The sequence below is a fragment of the Lagenorhynchus albirostris genome, chromosome 4 (genome assembly GCF_949774975.1).
Source record: "Lagenorhynchus albirostris chromosome 4, mLagAlb1.1, whole genome shotgun sequence".
NCBI classification, from domain to species: Eukaryota; Metazoa; Chordata; class Mammalia; order Artiodactyla; family Delphinidae; genus Lagenorhynchus; species Lagenorhynchus albirostris.
In genome coordinates this window covers 112451616-112468945 of record NC_083098.1, presented here as the reverse complement: position 1 = coordinate 112468945, position 17330 = coordinate 112451616, and the positions used below count along the sequence as shown (strand labels likewise).

Here is a 17330-nt window from a genome sequence, read left to right as displayed (position 1 = left end):
TTCTGTCCGGGGCCAGCATCGCCGGTGCATGGTGTGGTTGTAGAGGCCGTCAGGGGGCTTCACTCTTGGTTTAATGCTCAGTGTCGTGGTCACGAAAAGCTGAATAGCTTTTGAAACAAGACCCTCGCATTTCCATTTTGCACTGGGCTGCACATTCTGTACCTGGCCTTGACTCTGTCCATGGTCTCTAGGCCCCATGTGGTCGGGCAGTTTACTCCCCTTGTCTCCCTCTGCCAGTGACTTGGGTAATATTTGATAGAGGTCTCAAATACCCTGTTTACTATTTCTTTCCAACGCCAATCCCAATCCAGAGTTATTGTATGTATTCATTTCCGTAGTCGTCTCCCTGGCTAGAAAGTTCTATGACGGCTGGGACGCTGTCTGGCCCTCCATCGCATCCCAGGGCTAGCGCAGGGCCGGCGCTGAGTATAACTTCTGGAGCGCACCTTCTCGGCCCTTCTCTCCCCGTGGTGTGGCATCAAGCAGTCACATCTCCTTGCTGAGACTCTCGGGCCTCTTTGTCAACGCTGTGCTGTGCCGTGTTCTGTGGGGTGACAATACACAGTGCTACTAGCTGTCACTAGGGCCTGATTTTAATGGCTGTGGCTTTGACACCGTGTGGGCTGTGAGGGCAGCCCTACCAAATGGAAGGTCTGGGGTCCCCCAGGGAAATGTGAGTGCTGGAGGGGCCGTTAGCTTATCAGGGCATCCCGTTGGCCGCCTGACCAGCTCAGGCCTGGCCAGGCAGGCACAGAGGCCTGGAGGCCTGCAGAGCACCATGCTTGGCTGTCACCTCCTCCAGGGGCTGTGCTACTCCCCCAGGCTGGCTTGGGCACCAAAACTGGGCCCAGAGCTAGCAGTTCTGGGCAACCAGTGCTGTGCTAGTCCTTGGGGTGGGGAGGGAACCACTAACCTTTAGGGAGTCTAAAAGCCCAGTTTTCAGAGTGCGGTCCTTAGACTCTGCTCCTGAATCACCTGGGTGTGTGGATGAGACATCCAGGTCCCCCGGCCCCCTCCCCACAGGCCTCAAGCTTTGAGCTCTGTGCTCCCCCAGAATCCTGCCTTTGAATCAAGCACCAGGGTGACTGAGGCCCAGTCACACTTGCAGATCGAGGTCTATAGTCGCTTAGATGGCATAGTCTCATCTTGATGAGGCCGGGACTGGACCAGACAGAGCCACTCAATGAGGGTGGTCACCTGGGAGCCTCACCTGGGAGCCTGGGAGACATGCAAATCAGATTCCTGGGGGTGGGCCCAGGACTCCGTCTTAACAAGCTTCCGAGTGATTCTGATGCGGCCCCTGTTGGAGAAGCCCTAGGTCAGTGTTGTGAATGGTGGGGCATCTTCGGGGTGAGCAGGTGCCCGGCTCAGGGAGGGAGGCCTCAGCAAACGCTGCCTGCCATCGTGTTTGAGTGCCCCAGGCGAGGGGGCACCGGCCCCGCTCTCTCTGCTGACCTGGCTTCCTTCCTCCCCCAGGATCCCAAGTGATGGTGGTTTACGCACAGGGGGAGCTGAGCCCTGTGAGACTGATTAGCGCGGTGGAGCTGGGAGCGGCGCCTGCTGGCTGGCGGGAGTGAACACAGGATCTCAGCGTCTCAACCTGAGAGGAAGCATGTCTAAGAAAGGCCGGAGCAAGGGCGAGAAGCCTGAGATGGAGGTGGACGCAGTGCAGATGGCCAATGAGGAGCTGCGGGCCAAGTTGACCAGCGTTCAGATCGAGTTCCAGCAGGAAAAGAGCAAGGTGGGAGGGACAGGGGCCTCCTGGCTCAAGTGAGGGGTGGGCTGTGAACTCCCGGGGGACAGACTGCCCCCGAGGGAAGTATGAAGGGTATGTCCCAGGGCTGGGGTGGGGCTGGACACTCCACCTCTCTGAGCCTCAGCTTGCCTCACTTTAAAATGGGTATAACATCAGTGGTGGTACAGAGACCACCTGGATGCGAATCCTGTCCGCTACCCGCCCCCCACCGACCCTCCCCGACATTTGGCTCTGATCTCGGACAAGGTACTTCACTCTCCACACCGTAATTTCCCTCACCTGCAAGATGGGATCATAACAGTACCACCTGATGGGCCGGTGGGCAGGAGTAAGGATGTAAATACGTATATCAATACGTAAAGCAGCGGTCCCCAACCTTTCTGGCACCAGGGACCGGTTTCGTGGAAGACGGGTTTTGCATGGACAGGGTCGGGGGGAGGGTACAGGCGGTAACGGGAGCCACAGGGAGCGCCAGCTGAAGCTTCGCTCGCTCACCCGCCGCTCACCTCTTGCTGTGCGGCCCGGTTCCTAACAGGCTGCGGACCGGTACCGGTCCACGGCCTGGGGGTTGGGGACCCCTGACATAAAGGGCTTGATTTGGAGCCTGGCTCTGTGATGGGAGCTGTTTTGCTCTCGTAAGGCAGGTATGAGCTTTGGAGCCAGTCAGTACGATGCCCCGTTGGGTGCCAATCAAAGTGTCGGCGTGATGGGCAGCCAGTCACAGTGGGAGGAGCCCAGGCTTCCTAATCATGCAGACCTGGCTTCAGACCTCACCTTGACCCCCGACTGGCTTCACGATCTTAGACAAGTGACATAAAGCCTCTGAACCTCCGTTTTCTCACGTGTAACATGGCATCACGATAACCACCCAGTTTAAGGTTGTCTTAAAGATCTTAGGTAATGTAAGCAAGAAAAGCCCGTCCGGTGCCTGGGCGCTGCCCCAGTCCTCCTTGTTGGTGTGGTTCTGACCTGGGTGGTTTGAGGGCAGAAGCAGGCGGGGTGGAGGTGCTCTCCTAGCAGGATGGAGCCGCCATTCGTGTGAGAAGAGAAGGAGGACGGGGTTAGGGCTTGCTCCTGGGGGGCCCGACGGAGGGGCTGGCCTTATACCCCAAGCCGTGAAGGTACCCTCCGGCCCTGCCCAGAGCACCTGAGGGAGGGGAGGGACTGCTTGGGGGATGGCAGCAGGTATCTGGTTGAGAGCTGCAGTGCTGAGCAGGGTCCAGCTCCTGGGTGGGGAGGGGGCTGGGGCTTGGTCCTTGGCTCTGACCCCAGCTCAAGACAGCTGCATGGAGAGCAGAGGCAGAGCCCCCGACCTGGGGTGATGAAGACTGGGCTCCTGGAGCTTGCGGACACATGTGCTGCCTCCCATCCCCAGACACTCAGAGTTCCAGGGCCAGTGCAGCCAAGGTGTTTCAGCACAGTTGCTGGTGGTGCCAGCCTGTCCACATCCTGTCCAGCTCAGGAAGGATTTGCCTGCCAGGATCCCCTGGGTTGTCAGCTGCACAGCTGGGCCTAGAGGGGCTGACCAGGCAGTAGCAGCAGCAGCTGTGGTTATGGGGAAAGCCGCACAGCCAACGTCATTCGGCCAGGTCTCCGTCCCACCTCCACCACCTAACTCGCCTTGAGGCCTTGGGGCAAGCCAGGTAGCTGCCTTATGCCTCAGTTTCCCTATCTGTTAAATGGGGACATCTGATGTGTCTGCTTCCCTGGGTTGTTTAAGGAATAAATGAGAGAGTCATATCCGGAGCCTGGGCACTGCCTGTCACATGTAGTTACTCAGCGGTTGGCAGACGCGTGTCTGCTACACAGGCCACACCAGGTACCTTAGAGGGCCTCCTGACCCTCATAGTGACCTGTGAGGTCAGATGTGGCTTTCCCCACTTTATAGGTGGGCAAACTGAGGGTTGGAGAGGAGAGGTGGCTGGGCTGCCGTAACAAAGTACCACACACCGGGGTAGGGGTTCAACAACAGAGATTTATTTCCTCACAGTCCTGGAGGCTGGGAGTCTGAGATCAAGGTGTGGGCAGGGTTGGTTTTTCCTGAGGCCTCTCTCCTTGGCTTGTAGATGGCCGCCCTCTCCCTGTGTCCTCACATGCTCTTCTCTGTGTGTGTCTGTGTCCTAATCTCTTCTTGTCAGGGCACCAGTTGTATTGAATCAGGACCCACCCCCATGACCTCATTTAACTTAGTAACCTCTTTTAAGACTGTCTCCAAATACAGTCACATTCTGAGTGTCTGGGGGTTAGGACGGCCACTCAGGAATTTGGGGGGACACAGTTCAGCCCGTCACAGCAGGTGTGCACAGTCACAGGTCACACAGGTGTTGGCACTGGGTTGGAAGCCAGGCCTACAAGAAACCCAGTCTGTGCCTCCCCAGGCACCTCCTGCCTCTACGTGCCCTGGCTGCCCGTTTGCTCAGTCCAGCCACCCCGTGGCCCTGCCGGGGGCGTTATCCAGGCCGCCACTGGGAGAGTTTCTGTTCTCAGAGAATTCAGCAATGTGCTTACTGGCTGGTATGAGAAACATAAGTGTAAACTTTGTGATTGCGTTTAACTGCTGTTTCTATATGATCTCATGATAACTGTTGCTGATGTATTTACAGTGTTGTTACTTTAGCAGAGGAGTCCCCATTGAACACCGCAGGGTGAGGGCATGTGGGGAACGTACCTGTTGGTCCATCCACACATTCATCGAGCCCCCAGCCCCCCGCCCCCTGCCTGTGCTCTGGGCCTGGGCTGGGCGTTTGGAAGTGACTCAGAAACGGCCCGCCCTCAGGCAGGCTGGGTGCTCATATACTCAGGGAGCTAGCCGGATGACAGTACTTGGCATGTTGCACCAGAGATTTTAGGAAGCCGTGCAATGGTCAGAGTGGCCCGAGAAAGCTTTGCAGGGGTGGTCTGGAGCTGGCTCTGAAGGATTTTGCTGGCTGGCCCAAAAGGGAGCAGGGCTCACACCGTTCCAAATGTCTGGCATCACCTGGGAGTATGCGCAGCACCAATCGGGGTGCCAAGGCCACTGGGGCAGAGACCCTGACTTGTTGAGGCCCATGGCCTGGAGTGGGTGGGGGCAGAGAGGGCAGTGGTCAGCACATGGGCCCAAGCCAGGCCATGAAGGTTCCGGCTGCTGCCCAGCGCTCACCGAGCTGGTGATTCATTCGTTCTTGCAATGCGCAGCCCACCCTGGTCTGGATCTATACTGGGCCGGGGACTAGTCCAGCTACAGAAGTGAATCAGGCTTCATCTTGCCCTGCAGGGGCTGCCGGCTGCAGTGGGTAGGCTGGGAGAGTTGCAATTTGGGTGTGATCTGTGTGGTGATGGAGGGAATAATGCAGGGCTCTGGGAGCCCAGGGGAGGCCCTGACCCAGTCGGGGAAGCCTTCCAGGTCTCCTGGAGAATGGAGGGAAGGTGAGGCACAGGGACCAGGCAGAGGGACCAGCTAGCCTAGGAGCCGGCACCCACGTGGGGGGGGCGGGAAGGCCAGTGCCCCAGAAACGCGACCATCTTCATGCCCCAGGGAGTGGATGCTGTCATTCATTCTTTACAAAACTGCCAGGCCCCTCATCCTTTCATTCTTTCCTTTGCTCAGTCCGTGGCTAGTTATTGAGCACCTACTGTGTGCCATGCTGTGTCCCAGAAGCTGGGTTGCCCTGGAGGTCCTCTCCTGGAGCTAGTATGTAATGGGGGAGGTAGGGAACGAAGCCCAGGAGATTAACATGTAATATTTATTCCATAGTGAAAAGTGCCAAGAAAGTAAAGCAGCAGAAGCTGGTGGAGAGTCATGGGGCTGCAGTGGGGGTGGCTCTTTTGGGAGGTGGTCAGCAAAGGGGTGCTGCAGGGGGTGGGAGGGCAGGTCCTGCAGAGGCCTGGCTGGGAGCATTCCAGGCAGAAGGGCCGGCTTGGGGAAAGGCCGCAGGCGGGAAGGTGCCTGCATGTCTGAGGTGCAGCAGCCAGGGACGTGGCTTGAGCTGGGTGGTCAGGGAGAAGGACCGGAGAGCCATCAGCCGGGGTCAGTCCTGTGGGCCGGGGAGGACGTGGGCTTGTATGCTGGATGCCACAGAGCCCTCGAGGGTTTTTCTGGTTTTCTTTCATATTTTTACATGTATCAGTTCAGTCATTTATATCACTATGAACACTATTTTACACTTTGGCTTATAATCCAAAAGTACTTTATTTTGTTGCTCAGACTGTTCTAGCTTTGGCCACGGGAATCTCTTTCAGTTGACCCCTGTGTTCCTTTGCACCCCATCATTGTGGCATTTATTTATTAATTTATTCTTGGGTACACCCTTACTTTCCAGTCCTGTAAGGTGCTCCAGGTTCGTCTCGTATATTCCCTGCCCCAGTCCTAGAGCCACTCATTTCTCCAAGGAGCCCTGGTCCCACTTATCAGAGAATGGCATGAGAAACCAGGATCTGGGCACTGGGTGTGCTCACCGCTGCTGGCATGTCGTTGCTTCTAGGCTTAGCTGACAGAGCAAGGAAGTGTATGCGTATATACTAACCGTGTATGTGTACATATCTAAAATATTTCTAAATGTAGCATCTATATGTATATTAAGTTAAACATGAGTTCTTACCGATGTCCCCAGGCTAATCCACTAGCACCTGGATCCTCTGGCCTTCTCCCCTCGCTCATCTGTCCTCCCTCCAGCGGGGAGGGCCTGACCCCACCACCCATTTACTTAGTTATTCAGCACTCTAGTGGCTTCAGAACGGTTAACCCTCACCCCGTGGATTCAGAGGGCAGTAGAGGGAAACCTTCTAACGTGTGTGTTCAGAGGCCTGTGCTGGCCGCTGGGAAGGACTAAAGGGCGAGTGTGCGGGGGCAGAGGCAGGGCGATGGGTGAGAAGGTGACTGCCACGGTCTGGCAGAGGGCTGCTGCCTCTGGCTTGGACCAGGGTGGTCGCAGGGAACGGGGAAAAGTGGTCTAGGCCTGGAAGTGGAGACCCGGCGCTGACAGATGGGCTGAGGAGCTGGGGAAGGAGCCAAGTGGAGGCTGACTTCACTGTGCCCACTGGGGCGCTGGCGGTGCTGCCTCAGAGTTCTCCAGGCCAGCCCCTCCCACCTAGATGCCTGCCCTTTGTTGGTCACTTTGCTCTTGCCACATTCAGAGCCCAGGTGCTGGGGCAAGGCTGGTAAGGGCCCCTCTCTCCTGCTGCACCTCTGGACTTGGGGGCAGGGCACAGCTTGGAGGCAGCTGGCGAGTCAAGCGGCACATGACTTTCGTAGACCTGCTCCACTCAATGGAGTAAGGAGCGGGTGCTCTGTGCCCACCAGGGGCCACCCCCGCCTCACTGTGCCACACCTGGCTCATGGCGCCTGGGCTCGGCCCTCAGCTTTTCTAGGCAGAGCTGGTGGGACCCAGCAGGGCCTTCTCCCGCAGCCCATCCACTGTTAGCCTCCCTGCCCTACACACGGGTGTCACCTGGCCCATCTCAGCTGGCCCCCTCTGCCCCTCCCAGGGGCAGGCCCGGCCTCACCCAGGCTGCCCTGCACACGCCTCTGCTCACGCTGGCCACATTCCTCCTTCCTTTACTGCCTGGGACCAAACTCCCCTTTATCCGCTCATCCGCTTTCAGCTTTCCTCCTCCCAACAGTCTTTGAGGGGCAGCTGTTGGTAGCCTTGTTTCCCAGGGAAGGGTCAGGAAGCTCTGGGAGGTCTGTATAGTCAGGGTTCTTCAGAGAGAAGAAGAACCAGTAGGAGAGAGAGATGGAGGGGGATTCGGTGTTTTTCAAGAAGGTGGCTCACATGGTCGTGGAGGCTGACAAATCTGAAATCGGCGGGGCAGATAGGCTGGAAATTCGAGGGAGCGTTGATCTCACAGTGATGAGGCAGAATTCCTTCCTCATTGGGGGACCTCAGTCTTTTCTCTGAAGGTCTTCAACTGACTTGGTGAGGCCCACCCACATTATACAGGGTCATCTGCTTTACTCCAGGTCTACTGATTTAAATGTTAATCACATCCTTAAAAATTCCTTCACAGCAACATCTAGACTGGTGTTTGGCCGAATGACCTGGGACCACAGCCCTGCCCAGTTGACACGTAACATTAACCATCTCGAGGTTAAGTAGTTTGCAGAGGGAAATGCACTCGTCAGTGCAGATTCGGATTCTGACAAGATCCCATCCCTTTGACTTCAAATCACCGTCAGCATCCCAGAAAGTTAGAACAGTGTTGCCTCCTTAGAAGGAGAATGCCAGAAGCATTTAGTTCCTCCCTGGGGAGATCATGTTAAATATTTAAAGTTCTGGCTTCCTGGCACTCAGTCCCTTAGGAAGAGGCCAATTCTAGCTCTTGGGTGAGATGAGCGCTCTGACAGGTCCGGTCCTTGTTTTATTTCTGTGATTATGCATGTTTGATGTAAGGAGACATTGATCTTGTATCTTTGCCTGGCCAGGTTTATTTGCTCCTTTCCCTGCTGTTATGAGTAAGGATTTATCAACCCGAGTGACATCGTAAAACTCCTCACCTAAAATTAATTTCAGCATGTTGGTGTTCTACAGACTGTGGTCTGAGAGAAATGTTGCCACCTTGGAAGCAGCTCATCCATGAGAGACACATTTGTTTCTGTTCTTCGGAGATTGCTGTAATTTAGAAAACGAATGGGTTCCTGTGGAATGTGTGTAATTGTGTGATATTTGAAATAAAAAGATCGAATGAAGCCTTTTGGAGTGTTTGAAGAAGACACTCCCTTGGCATATTTAACAAATAATGTTTTGTTTGCTGAATAGACGAATACCTTCTGGTGGGGTTAGCAGCCTGGCATCCGCAGAGCACTGGCCCTGGGGCCAGGCGCCTGGGGGTGAAGCCTGGCTCTGCCCCTTGGCAGCCCCTCATCCCAGGCAGGTCACCAGCGGCGCATCTCTGATGCTCGGCTGCCTTGTGGCAAAGCAGTTACCTCCTTCCTGGCTGCTGTGAGAGCTTCATGTGGGGGGGAGGGTCACAGAAGCCCCCAGCCCGGGCAGGAGAGCCACTCAGCAGTGAGGGCACCTCCACCCCTGCCCCTCTCTACGTCCACCTGCTCGGCCTCCTCTAACTCCAGAGCTCAGGGCATGGGCACTGGAAATGTGTTTCTGGTTTACAATCTGTTCTGCTCTGATGAGACAGATGATTTCTGCGCGGCATATTTTGTGACTGATAAACTGTCCTTCCTCGTAAATCTCCAAATTGGAAGGGATGTCAAAGCCTTACTCTACTCTCCAACACCCTCAGATGTTTTTCCACGGCTGGGAACATCTCAACAAAATAGTAGGGAAGACTCTGCGTGGGACTGATGGAGGTGGCGGGAGGGGGAACTGGAGTGCGGGGACCAGGGGAGGGTCTCAGGGGCCTGTCACACACGAAGGGACACGGGGAGGTGGCGGCAGGCCTGGCCGGCTCCCCCAGCCCGGACCCTGACTGGCTCTCCCCCCATGGCTGCAGGTGGGCAAACTGCGCGAGCGGCTGCAGGAGGCCAAGCTGGAGCGCGAGCAGGAGCAGCGGCGACACACGGCCTACATCTCGGAGCTCAGGGCCAAGCTGCACGAGGAGAAGACCAAGGAGCTGCAGGCACTGCGCGAGGTGCTCATCCGCCAGCACGAGCAGGAGGCAGCGCGCACGGCCAAGATCAAGGAGGGCGAGCTGCAGCGGCTGCAGGCCACGCTGAACGTGCTGCGCGATGGTGCAGCCGACAAGGTCAAGACGGCGCTGCTGGCCGAGGCGCGTGAAGAGGCGCGCAGGGCCTTCGACGGCGAGCGCCTGCGGCTGCAGCAGGAGATCCTGGAGCTCAAGGCGGCACGCAAGCAGGCGGAGGAGGCACTCAGCAACTGCATGCAGGCCGACAAGGCCAAGGCGGCAGACCTGCGCGCTGCCTACCAGGCGCACCAGGACGAGGTGCACCGCATCAAGCGCGAGTGCGAGCGTGACATCCGCCGGCTGGTAAGTGCGCTGCCCTCTCCCCCCAACCGGCTCGAGTGCGTACCTGACCTTCCGCACACGCAGCCCATCCTCCCTGCACACATGCAAGCCCTCCTGCACACACGCACCCTGCTCTTACGCACAAGCAGCTTGTCTTCCCTGCACACATGCAAGCCCTCCTTCCGCACACACGCAGCCCATCCTTCCATGACGCGTGCGCCGTGTCCTCTCCACAAGCAAGTGCCCCAGTCCTCCCTCACGGAGCAGTAAATGCCGAGTTTTGGGGACCCACTGTGCTCCAGGCATGGTTCTAGACCCTGGGGTTCCAACAAAGCCCCTGCCTGGGCGTGGAATGGAAGCTTTGGCAGGTCTCTCCTGTCTCTGGAAGACACCTAAGAAATTTAAGGACTGGAGGCAGAAGGACCAGGTGTCCTTTTTGGAGTCCTGGTCCAGCTGTCCATCCTAGACTGGTCACCAGTCAGTGACAGAGCATCAGTTCACAGCTTAACAAGCCAGTACCAAGAATGGCAGAAGAGATGCACTGATTTTAAATGTCTAATGTATAGAAAATCTAAGCACATACCGATACTAAGTTCTCAGAAGTATTCCCCAGCCCCTTTTCCCTTTGTGTGTGTAGGGGCGGTGTTATCACATAATAGGAAGAGAAGGCTTTGGAGAAAGTCTCTTCTGGGTGTGAATCCAGATTCCCTCACTCGTTAGCTGTGTGACCCAATCAAGTTGCTTACGGCCTCTAAGCCTCTGGTGCCTCACCTACAAAAGGAGGAATAATCACGTATCTGTTACAGCATTACGAGAATTAAGTTCACTAAAGCATCTATCCGCAGCTTGTAGATTGTGTAATAGGAGACATGTAAAATATGTTCCTCTGTTACAGGAAATGTATATTTAAGGTAAATAAAATGGGGAAAAAACAAGTATTTGCACAAGAGACAGACTGAGCTTAATTTAAAACGAACCAAGGACTTGGTGTCTGTTTCCATTTCAGTGCCAAACAGAAGTATCCCCAGCTCAGGTAGTCTCAGTGTGTGGGGGCCACTTAGGAGAATAGAGTGAAAAGAATAAATGTCCATTTCTCCAGTTCTCCACGCATTTGATAAATGTCCCTCGTCAGACAGGCCTCTTGGCAACGTGTTCAGAAAGTGGCCTGTGTTTTGTTTCTTTGTCAGCTGGATTGGATTAGAAACGCAAAAGGCTTCCAGGCTTCCACTTACACAGTTAACATGCCTCTTAAGAAACAGTCAAGAAGAAAAGGCAATTATGGTCAACGTGGGGCTATTGGACACATTCTTTAGACCAGTTAGGATTAGGTCTGAGAAGACTCCCCCCAATACACAGGGGCTTAAAATCTGGAAGTTATTTCTCTTTCATATACAAAATCTGTAAAGTGCTCCAGAGAGTAGGGTAGGCCACAGGGCCTCTTACCTCTCCCCTCAGAAGGGGCTCTGGGATGTGGCCATGGTCCTCATGGCCCCTCATGCCATGGAGTGCCAGCCATCACATCTGCATCCCAGGTTGGCAATAGGAGGGCAGATGAAGGAGGGTATGGTCTTCATTTAAAAGCACTTTTCTTTCTGGAGGTTCTATATACCTCCACTTCCATCTCTTTGGCTGGAAGTTACTTGCTCAGCCTCACCCAGCTGCAAGGGGAGCTGGGAAATGCATGGCAGCTCCTAATAAATCCTGGTATGGCACTCTGTTCATTTCCTAGGGCTGCTATAACAAACTCCATGGCTTATAACAACAGGAATTTATTCTCTCGCAGCTCTGGAGTCTAGAAGTCTGAAAACAAGGTGTCAGCAGGGCTGTGCCCCTCTGAGGGCTCCAGGGAAGAACCTTTTGTTTGCCTCTTCCAGGCTTGGGTGGTTGCCGGGAATCCTTGGCGTTCCTCGGCTTGCAGCTGCATTACTCCAGCCTCTGCCTCCACATGGCCTTCTCTTCCCCACGTGGCTGTGTCTTGTCGTCTTCTTATAAGGGCACCAGTTACTGGATCTAGGGCCCACCGCAATCTGTTACGATTTCATCTTAGTTATATCTGTAAAGACCCTATTTCTAATAGGATCACATTCTGATTTTCCTAATAGACATGAAATTTGAGGGGGACACTGTTCACCCAACTACAGGTACCAAGGAGGAGACGAGAATGGATCTTGGGGTAGCAGCTTCTTTTTCATTCTCTGATGCTCCAAACTTTGCAAACGAAGTGGAACTAACAGATTTACTCACAAATTGGTGGGTTCATTGGGAGCTGGCTAAACAGGTTTTCATTGAGACGAGTGTCCTGATGGTTGTGACTGCTGAGAAATGCTTAGATTCTGTGCCTCTGGGGCTGAGAGAGGGCAGAGTGAGGGCTTTGCAGGGGCTGATCTGAGTCTGAATCATGGATCTGCTTCTGACTAGTGTGTGGGCACATTCACCTCTCAGGGCCTCAAGCTTATCTGTAAGATGGAGTAAATAATGTCTACTTTGAGGGTCTTTTGAAGACTGAGAGAGAGTTTCTCTTAAGTACAAATGTAGTCCCGAGCTCACACTAGCACGTAAGTAAAAAGTGATAGCCATCACCCGGACTGTTGTTCTTTCCCTAACTGTATGTCAGCTAGAATCTTACGGTTGCAAGGGACAGAAATTACACCTCAGACTAGCTTAAACCATGAGTCTGTCGGCTCTCATGACTGAAGTAGCAGGACTAGCCTCAGGCATAGCTCCAGTGGCACTAATGATGTCACCCCGGACCCAGGTTTCTCAGGCTCTGCTGTGTCCCCTGATGCATCATTCTCAGGCTCTGAGCTCTCAATGTGCTGATGAGATGCCACCACGGTGCCAGACCCCACATCCTCACAGGAAACAGACCAGTTGATTTACAATGTTGTGTTAGTTTCTGCTCTACAGCAAAGTGAAGCTGTTATACATATACATATATCCACTCTTTTTTAGATTCTTTTCCCATATAGGTGATTACAAAATACTGAGTAGAGTTCTCTGTGCTATACAGTAGGTTATTAGTTATCTATTTTATATATAGTAGTGTGTATATGTCAATCCCAATCTCCCAAGTTATCCCTCCCCCCCCTTTCCCCCTTGGTAACCATAAGTTTATTTTCTACATCTGTGACTCTATTTCTGTTTTGTAAATAAGATCCTTTGTACCATTTTTTTTAGATTCCACATATAAGTGATATCATATATTTGTCTTTCTCTGTCTGACTTACTTCACTCAGTATGACAATCTCTAGATCCATCCATGTCACTGCAAATGGCATTATTTCATTCCTTTTAATGGCTGAGTAATATTCCATTGTATATATGTACCACATCTTCTTTATCCATACCTCTGTCAAAGGACATTTAGGCTGCTTCCATGTCCTAGCTATTGTAAATAGTGCTGCAGTGAACACTGGGGTGTGAGAGAAGCTCTTTCTTAGCTCCTAAGGAGAAACAGGAGGGTCCTAGCAACACCCTCTTCGGGGCTGTTGGCTCTGATTGGGTCATGTATCCACCCCTGAACCAGTTACTTTTAGGTGGTGGAGCCATGCAGGTGATGTGAGCCAATCAGGGCCTGACCTGGGAACTTGGAGTGATTTCAGCCCCACCCCTCTCCTGAACCACATGGTGAGAGTGGGAGTGTGGGAGAAGGGGAAATGGATGCTGGAAGGCAACCCAGGAATGTCCAGCACACTCAGGTGTTGGGGTTTGGGGAAGCTTGAGAAGCTCATTGTCAGAGGTTTACACTTCCTCAGGTCCTCAGGGCAGGGGGCAAGATCACTAAGGGCCCAGCCTGGGGGCCAGACCAGAGTCGACAAATAGTGAGAATAGCTGTGTGAGCTGGCAGGTCTCCTGACCTCCGGAGCCTCAGGACTCTGGCTGGGGAAATGTGACAACCTAGAAAATGTTGGCTCCACAGTCTATTCCACATCGTCCATCCATTCCTGGATGCCATCTCCACTAGTGGAGACTGTTTTCTGGGAACCTTTCCCACATGATGGGGTGTAAGCCCTCTGCTCATTTTCTAGGATAAATGGGGAATCTGTGCTCTTCCAGGCTGAGAATTTGGATTTCCAGAGATGTCTAGCTTAAGATGCTGTTCTTTCTTGTGGGAGGAACTAGCGTAATGCAGTGGTGGAGGCAGCGCTTCTGGGCTCCAGTGCAAAGCCAGGAGTGTGCAGCTGGGATGCTGAGGGGGACGGACTGGAGCCCTACCTGTTAACTTGTAACACCTCCCCAACTGGCACCACTGATTCCCCTCGATTTATCTTTTTCTCCTAGCATTAATCATGCTCTGATCTACTCCATGTTGACTTTTCTATTCTGTTTTCAGCTACCCTCCCCTCTGGAATGGAAGCTCTGAGGGCGGGGACTCTGATCTGTTTTGCTCATCAGTGTTTCCCAGCACCTGCTGATGGCACTCAATTCAGTATTTGTTGAATTAATTAAAGCATGTTTAAGTGGTTTCAATTAATGAACTTCCACTGGTTCACGTTGCTTCTGGATTGAACTCTGCAGTGGCAACAGTGTTTTCTGCATCATCAAGTGTTCTTCCCTACAGCGGGGAGGTGTTCCCACCTCCGGCTCTGAAGAGCGGGGAGCTGCGGGTGACCGCCACCAGGGGGCGCAGCAGGCACATTCTGCAGCTGCTGCAGGAGAAGCTGCACCGGGCACACCCTTGGCTGGAGTTCCAGGAAACTGTCATGGGCAGGTGGTTGGGGATACAGAGGGAAGGGGAGTATCCTTTTTTCTTCTAAAGAAAGGCCACTCAAAGAGCTTGTCAGAGCTCTGGGACTTTGCTTGAAAGCCTCAGTCTGGAGGTTGGGGGTACCATTTGCTGCCTTCTGTAAACTGTATTTTGTAAGTTTTTCATGGTCTGCTGTTTAGCTAAAGTAGATTACTAGTGGCCGCTAACATTGATTGTGTGCTTGTAAGATGCCAGGCTCTGTGCTAAATTCTTCCCGTGGTTGAAGTCTCCCCCCAGTTGGACAGGGTGTTCTCAGTGTCCCCACATTACCGAAGCTGAGGCTAAGAGGGGTAGTCTGCCCAGAGTCACACAGCAGGTAGGGGCGGGGATTTGAGCTAGCTTCTGTCCGCCCTCAGGGCAGGGCTCCTAACTAGCATTCTCTGCTGTAGCCATGTTTCAAGTTACAATCAGCTTTAGTTTGTTACCCTCTGAGAGTGTGATGAGTGAGAAGGGCATTTGTATTAGTTTCCTGGGGCTGCCTTAACAAATGGCCACAAACTCAGTGGCTTAAAACAATGGAAGTTTACTCTCTCACTGCTCTGGACTCCAGAAGTCCAGAATCAAGGTGTCAGCCGGGCCGCGCCCCACTGAAGGCTCTCGGGGAAGGCCCTTCCTTGCCCTTTCAGCTTCTGATGGCTCCAAGAGTTCCTGGGCCTGTGGCTGCACCACTCCAATCTCTGCCTCCCTCTTACATGGTGATAAATGGAATATTTCCTGCCATACCAATAAACAAAGGATGTCACAGTCATCCTTTCAACGACTGCAGCCCTTCAACGTGAGCCGGTGAGCCCTGAGGAAACTCAAGGCTGACAAAAATACCTGCCATCTAGCAGCCCTCAGACTGCAGCCACTCCCTGCAGCAGCGAGCCCTGAGGAAACTCAGGGTGTGAAAATACAGGATACTGGCCCCAGGTAGCTGAGGTGCATATCAAAGGAATGATTTCAGTGAGCCCAGACTCTTGCATCTTCCCATACATAGGAAAGCACTAAATTCCTTTACTTGAGATATCTGGTTTTCTTTAATTAACAATCATCTTTTGACGTTCCCTACTACTTTGCCTTTGTCGCAAAAACTCCTCTATATCCTGGCTCCTCCCCTCGCCTCCTCCGAGCAGTTTCTCAGAGTTGCCTGAAACGCTGTCTCCTGGGCTGCGGTCCTCATTTTGCCCCCAATAAAACTTAACTCGCAACTCTCACATTGTGCCTTTTTTTTTTTAAGTCAGCAATGGCCTCCCCTCTGTTTTTTTCCTTTGGTCTGCGTCTTCTCTTTGTCCTATGAAGACACTTGTCATTGGATTTAGGACCCAGCCAGTTAATCCAGGACGATTTCCTCATCTAAAGATCCTTAATTACACCTGCAAAGACCGTTTTCCCAAAAAAGGTCCCATTCACAGATATCTGAAGTTAGGATGTGGACATGTCTGTTTAGGAACCACAATTCAAACAACTGCAATATTCATTCATTCATTTCCTCAATATTTGCACACCTAATGGAAACAAAAGTCTAGGAAAGACAGGAACTACTATTTATTGAGACCTACTATGTGCATGCAACAATTATAATTAGAGCTAATGTTTATTTTATGCCTACTGCGTGCCAGGCAGTTTTTATGTGTTAATGTATTTCATCCTCAAAACATCCCTGTTATTATCCCCATTTCACAGATGGAAAACTGAGGCTTAGGAAGAAATCAAGTAACTAAACCAAGGTGACAGAGCCAATAAGTGGTGGCATCAGGGCTAGAACCCAGGCAGTCTGGGCCCAGTGGCCTTGCTCCTAAGCAGCCTGCCTGTCTCTGCTGTACCCTTCAGCCCTCACAGCTCCCCTTCCAGGTGGATGTTCCTACATCCCCATTTTACAGGTGAGGAGCCTGAAGCTTAGAGAGGTTGAGTGACTTGCCAGAGGTCACACAGCTTGCCAGTGGGGATTAGTCTCCAGTTAATACTTTTGTACTCCATGCACAGTGCTTTTTCCTCTGTGCCACGTTGTTTTATATCAGTTGGCTTTAACCTTTACGTTGGGTAATCAAGGTAGTATCCACATTACACTGCCTTACATACAGGCCCGCTCGTGGCGGGCACTCACAGGTATGTGTTAAATAAAGCCACATCATATAGACTTTATCCAGATTTCGTTGAAACCATCCTTACTAAAGCATTAGTATTCTTTTCAGAACTTTTTAATGTACCTTATCTCAAATAGAATTTATTCCTAAGTCCCATGATGATAGTAATCACTGTAGCCGAAACTCTTATGGTTTTTGTCAATTAATGAAACTCTAGTACTTGGGAAATTTTCTCTTTTAACACCTGTATTAGTTTCCTAGGGCTGCTGTTACAAAGTACCATGAACTGGGTGGCTTAAACAACAGAAATTTATTCACTCAGAGTTTTGGAAGCTAGAGGTCTGAAATCAAGGTGTCAGAGGACCATGTTTTCTGAAGGCTATAGGGGAGGATCCTTCCTGCTTCTTCCGGCTTCTGGAGGCTCCAGGCGTTCCTTGGCTTGTGACCACATCACTCCAGTCTCTGCCTCCATCTTCTCCCTGTGTGTCTCTCCTCTTATAAGGACACCAGTCGTTAGGGCCCACCCGACTCCACTGTGACCTCATCTTAACTAATTATATCCGCAAAGACCCTATTTCCAAATGAGGTCACATTCTCAGGTTGTAGGAAGGACATGGATTTAGGGGAGGGGCACCCCAGTATAGCACCCTTACTGGGGCAGTTTCCCAGCTGTTGGCTTTGTGTTCAGAAACAATCGAAGTGTATGGCCCGGGGCAGAAGCTCCCTCCTCCGTAAGCTTCTTTCTGCTTGGTTTCCTCTAGGGAATGTGGGGCGAGGCTGGGCTGGGGGAGCTGGGGCTCACGCTGAGGCTCGAATGTGGGGAGGCTGAGGTGCTTTGGAGGCCCCAGAAGCATCCAGTCGG

At 52.8% G+C, this 17330-nt stretch overlaps 1 protein-coding gene across 2 annotated transcripts in view; it reads left to right on the top strand.

The window, feature by feature from the left end:
• The first annotated feature begins 1612 nt into the window (after positions 1 to 1612).
• Positions 1613 to 17330, top strand: part of JAKMIP1 (janus kinase and microtubule interacting protein 1) — a 70574-nt gene continuing 54856 nt past the window's right edge. The window contains exons 1-2 of one of the 2 annotated variants that reach the window (XM_060148531.1): positions 1613 to 1741; positions 9182 to 9676. In XM_060148531.1, coding sequence (XP_060004514.1) covers positions 1613 to 1741; positions 9182 to 9676 — 624 coding nt within the window. The remainder of the gene's footprint in view (positions 1742 to 9181; positions 9677 to 17330) is intronic. The other variant, XM_060148532.1, reaches the window with a different exon arrangement.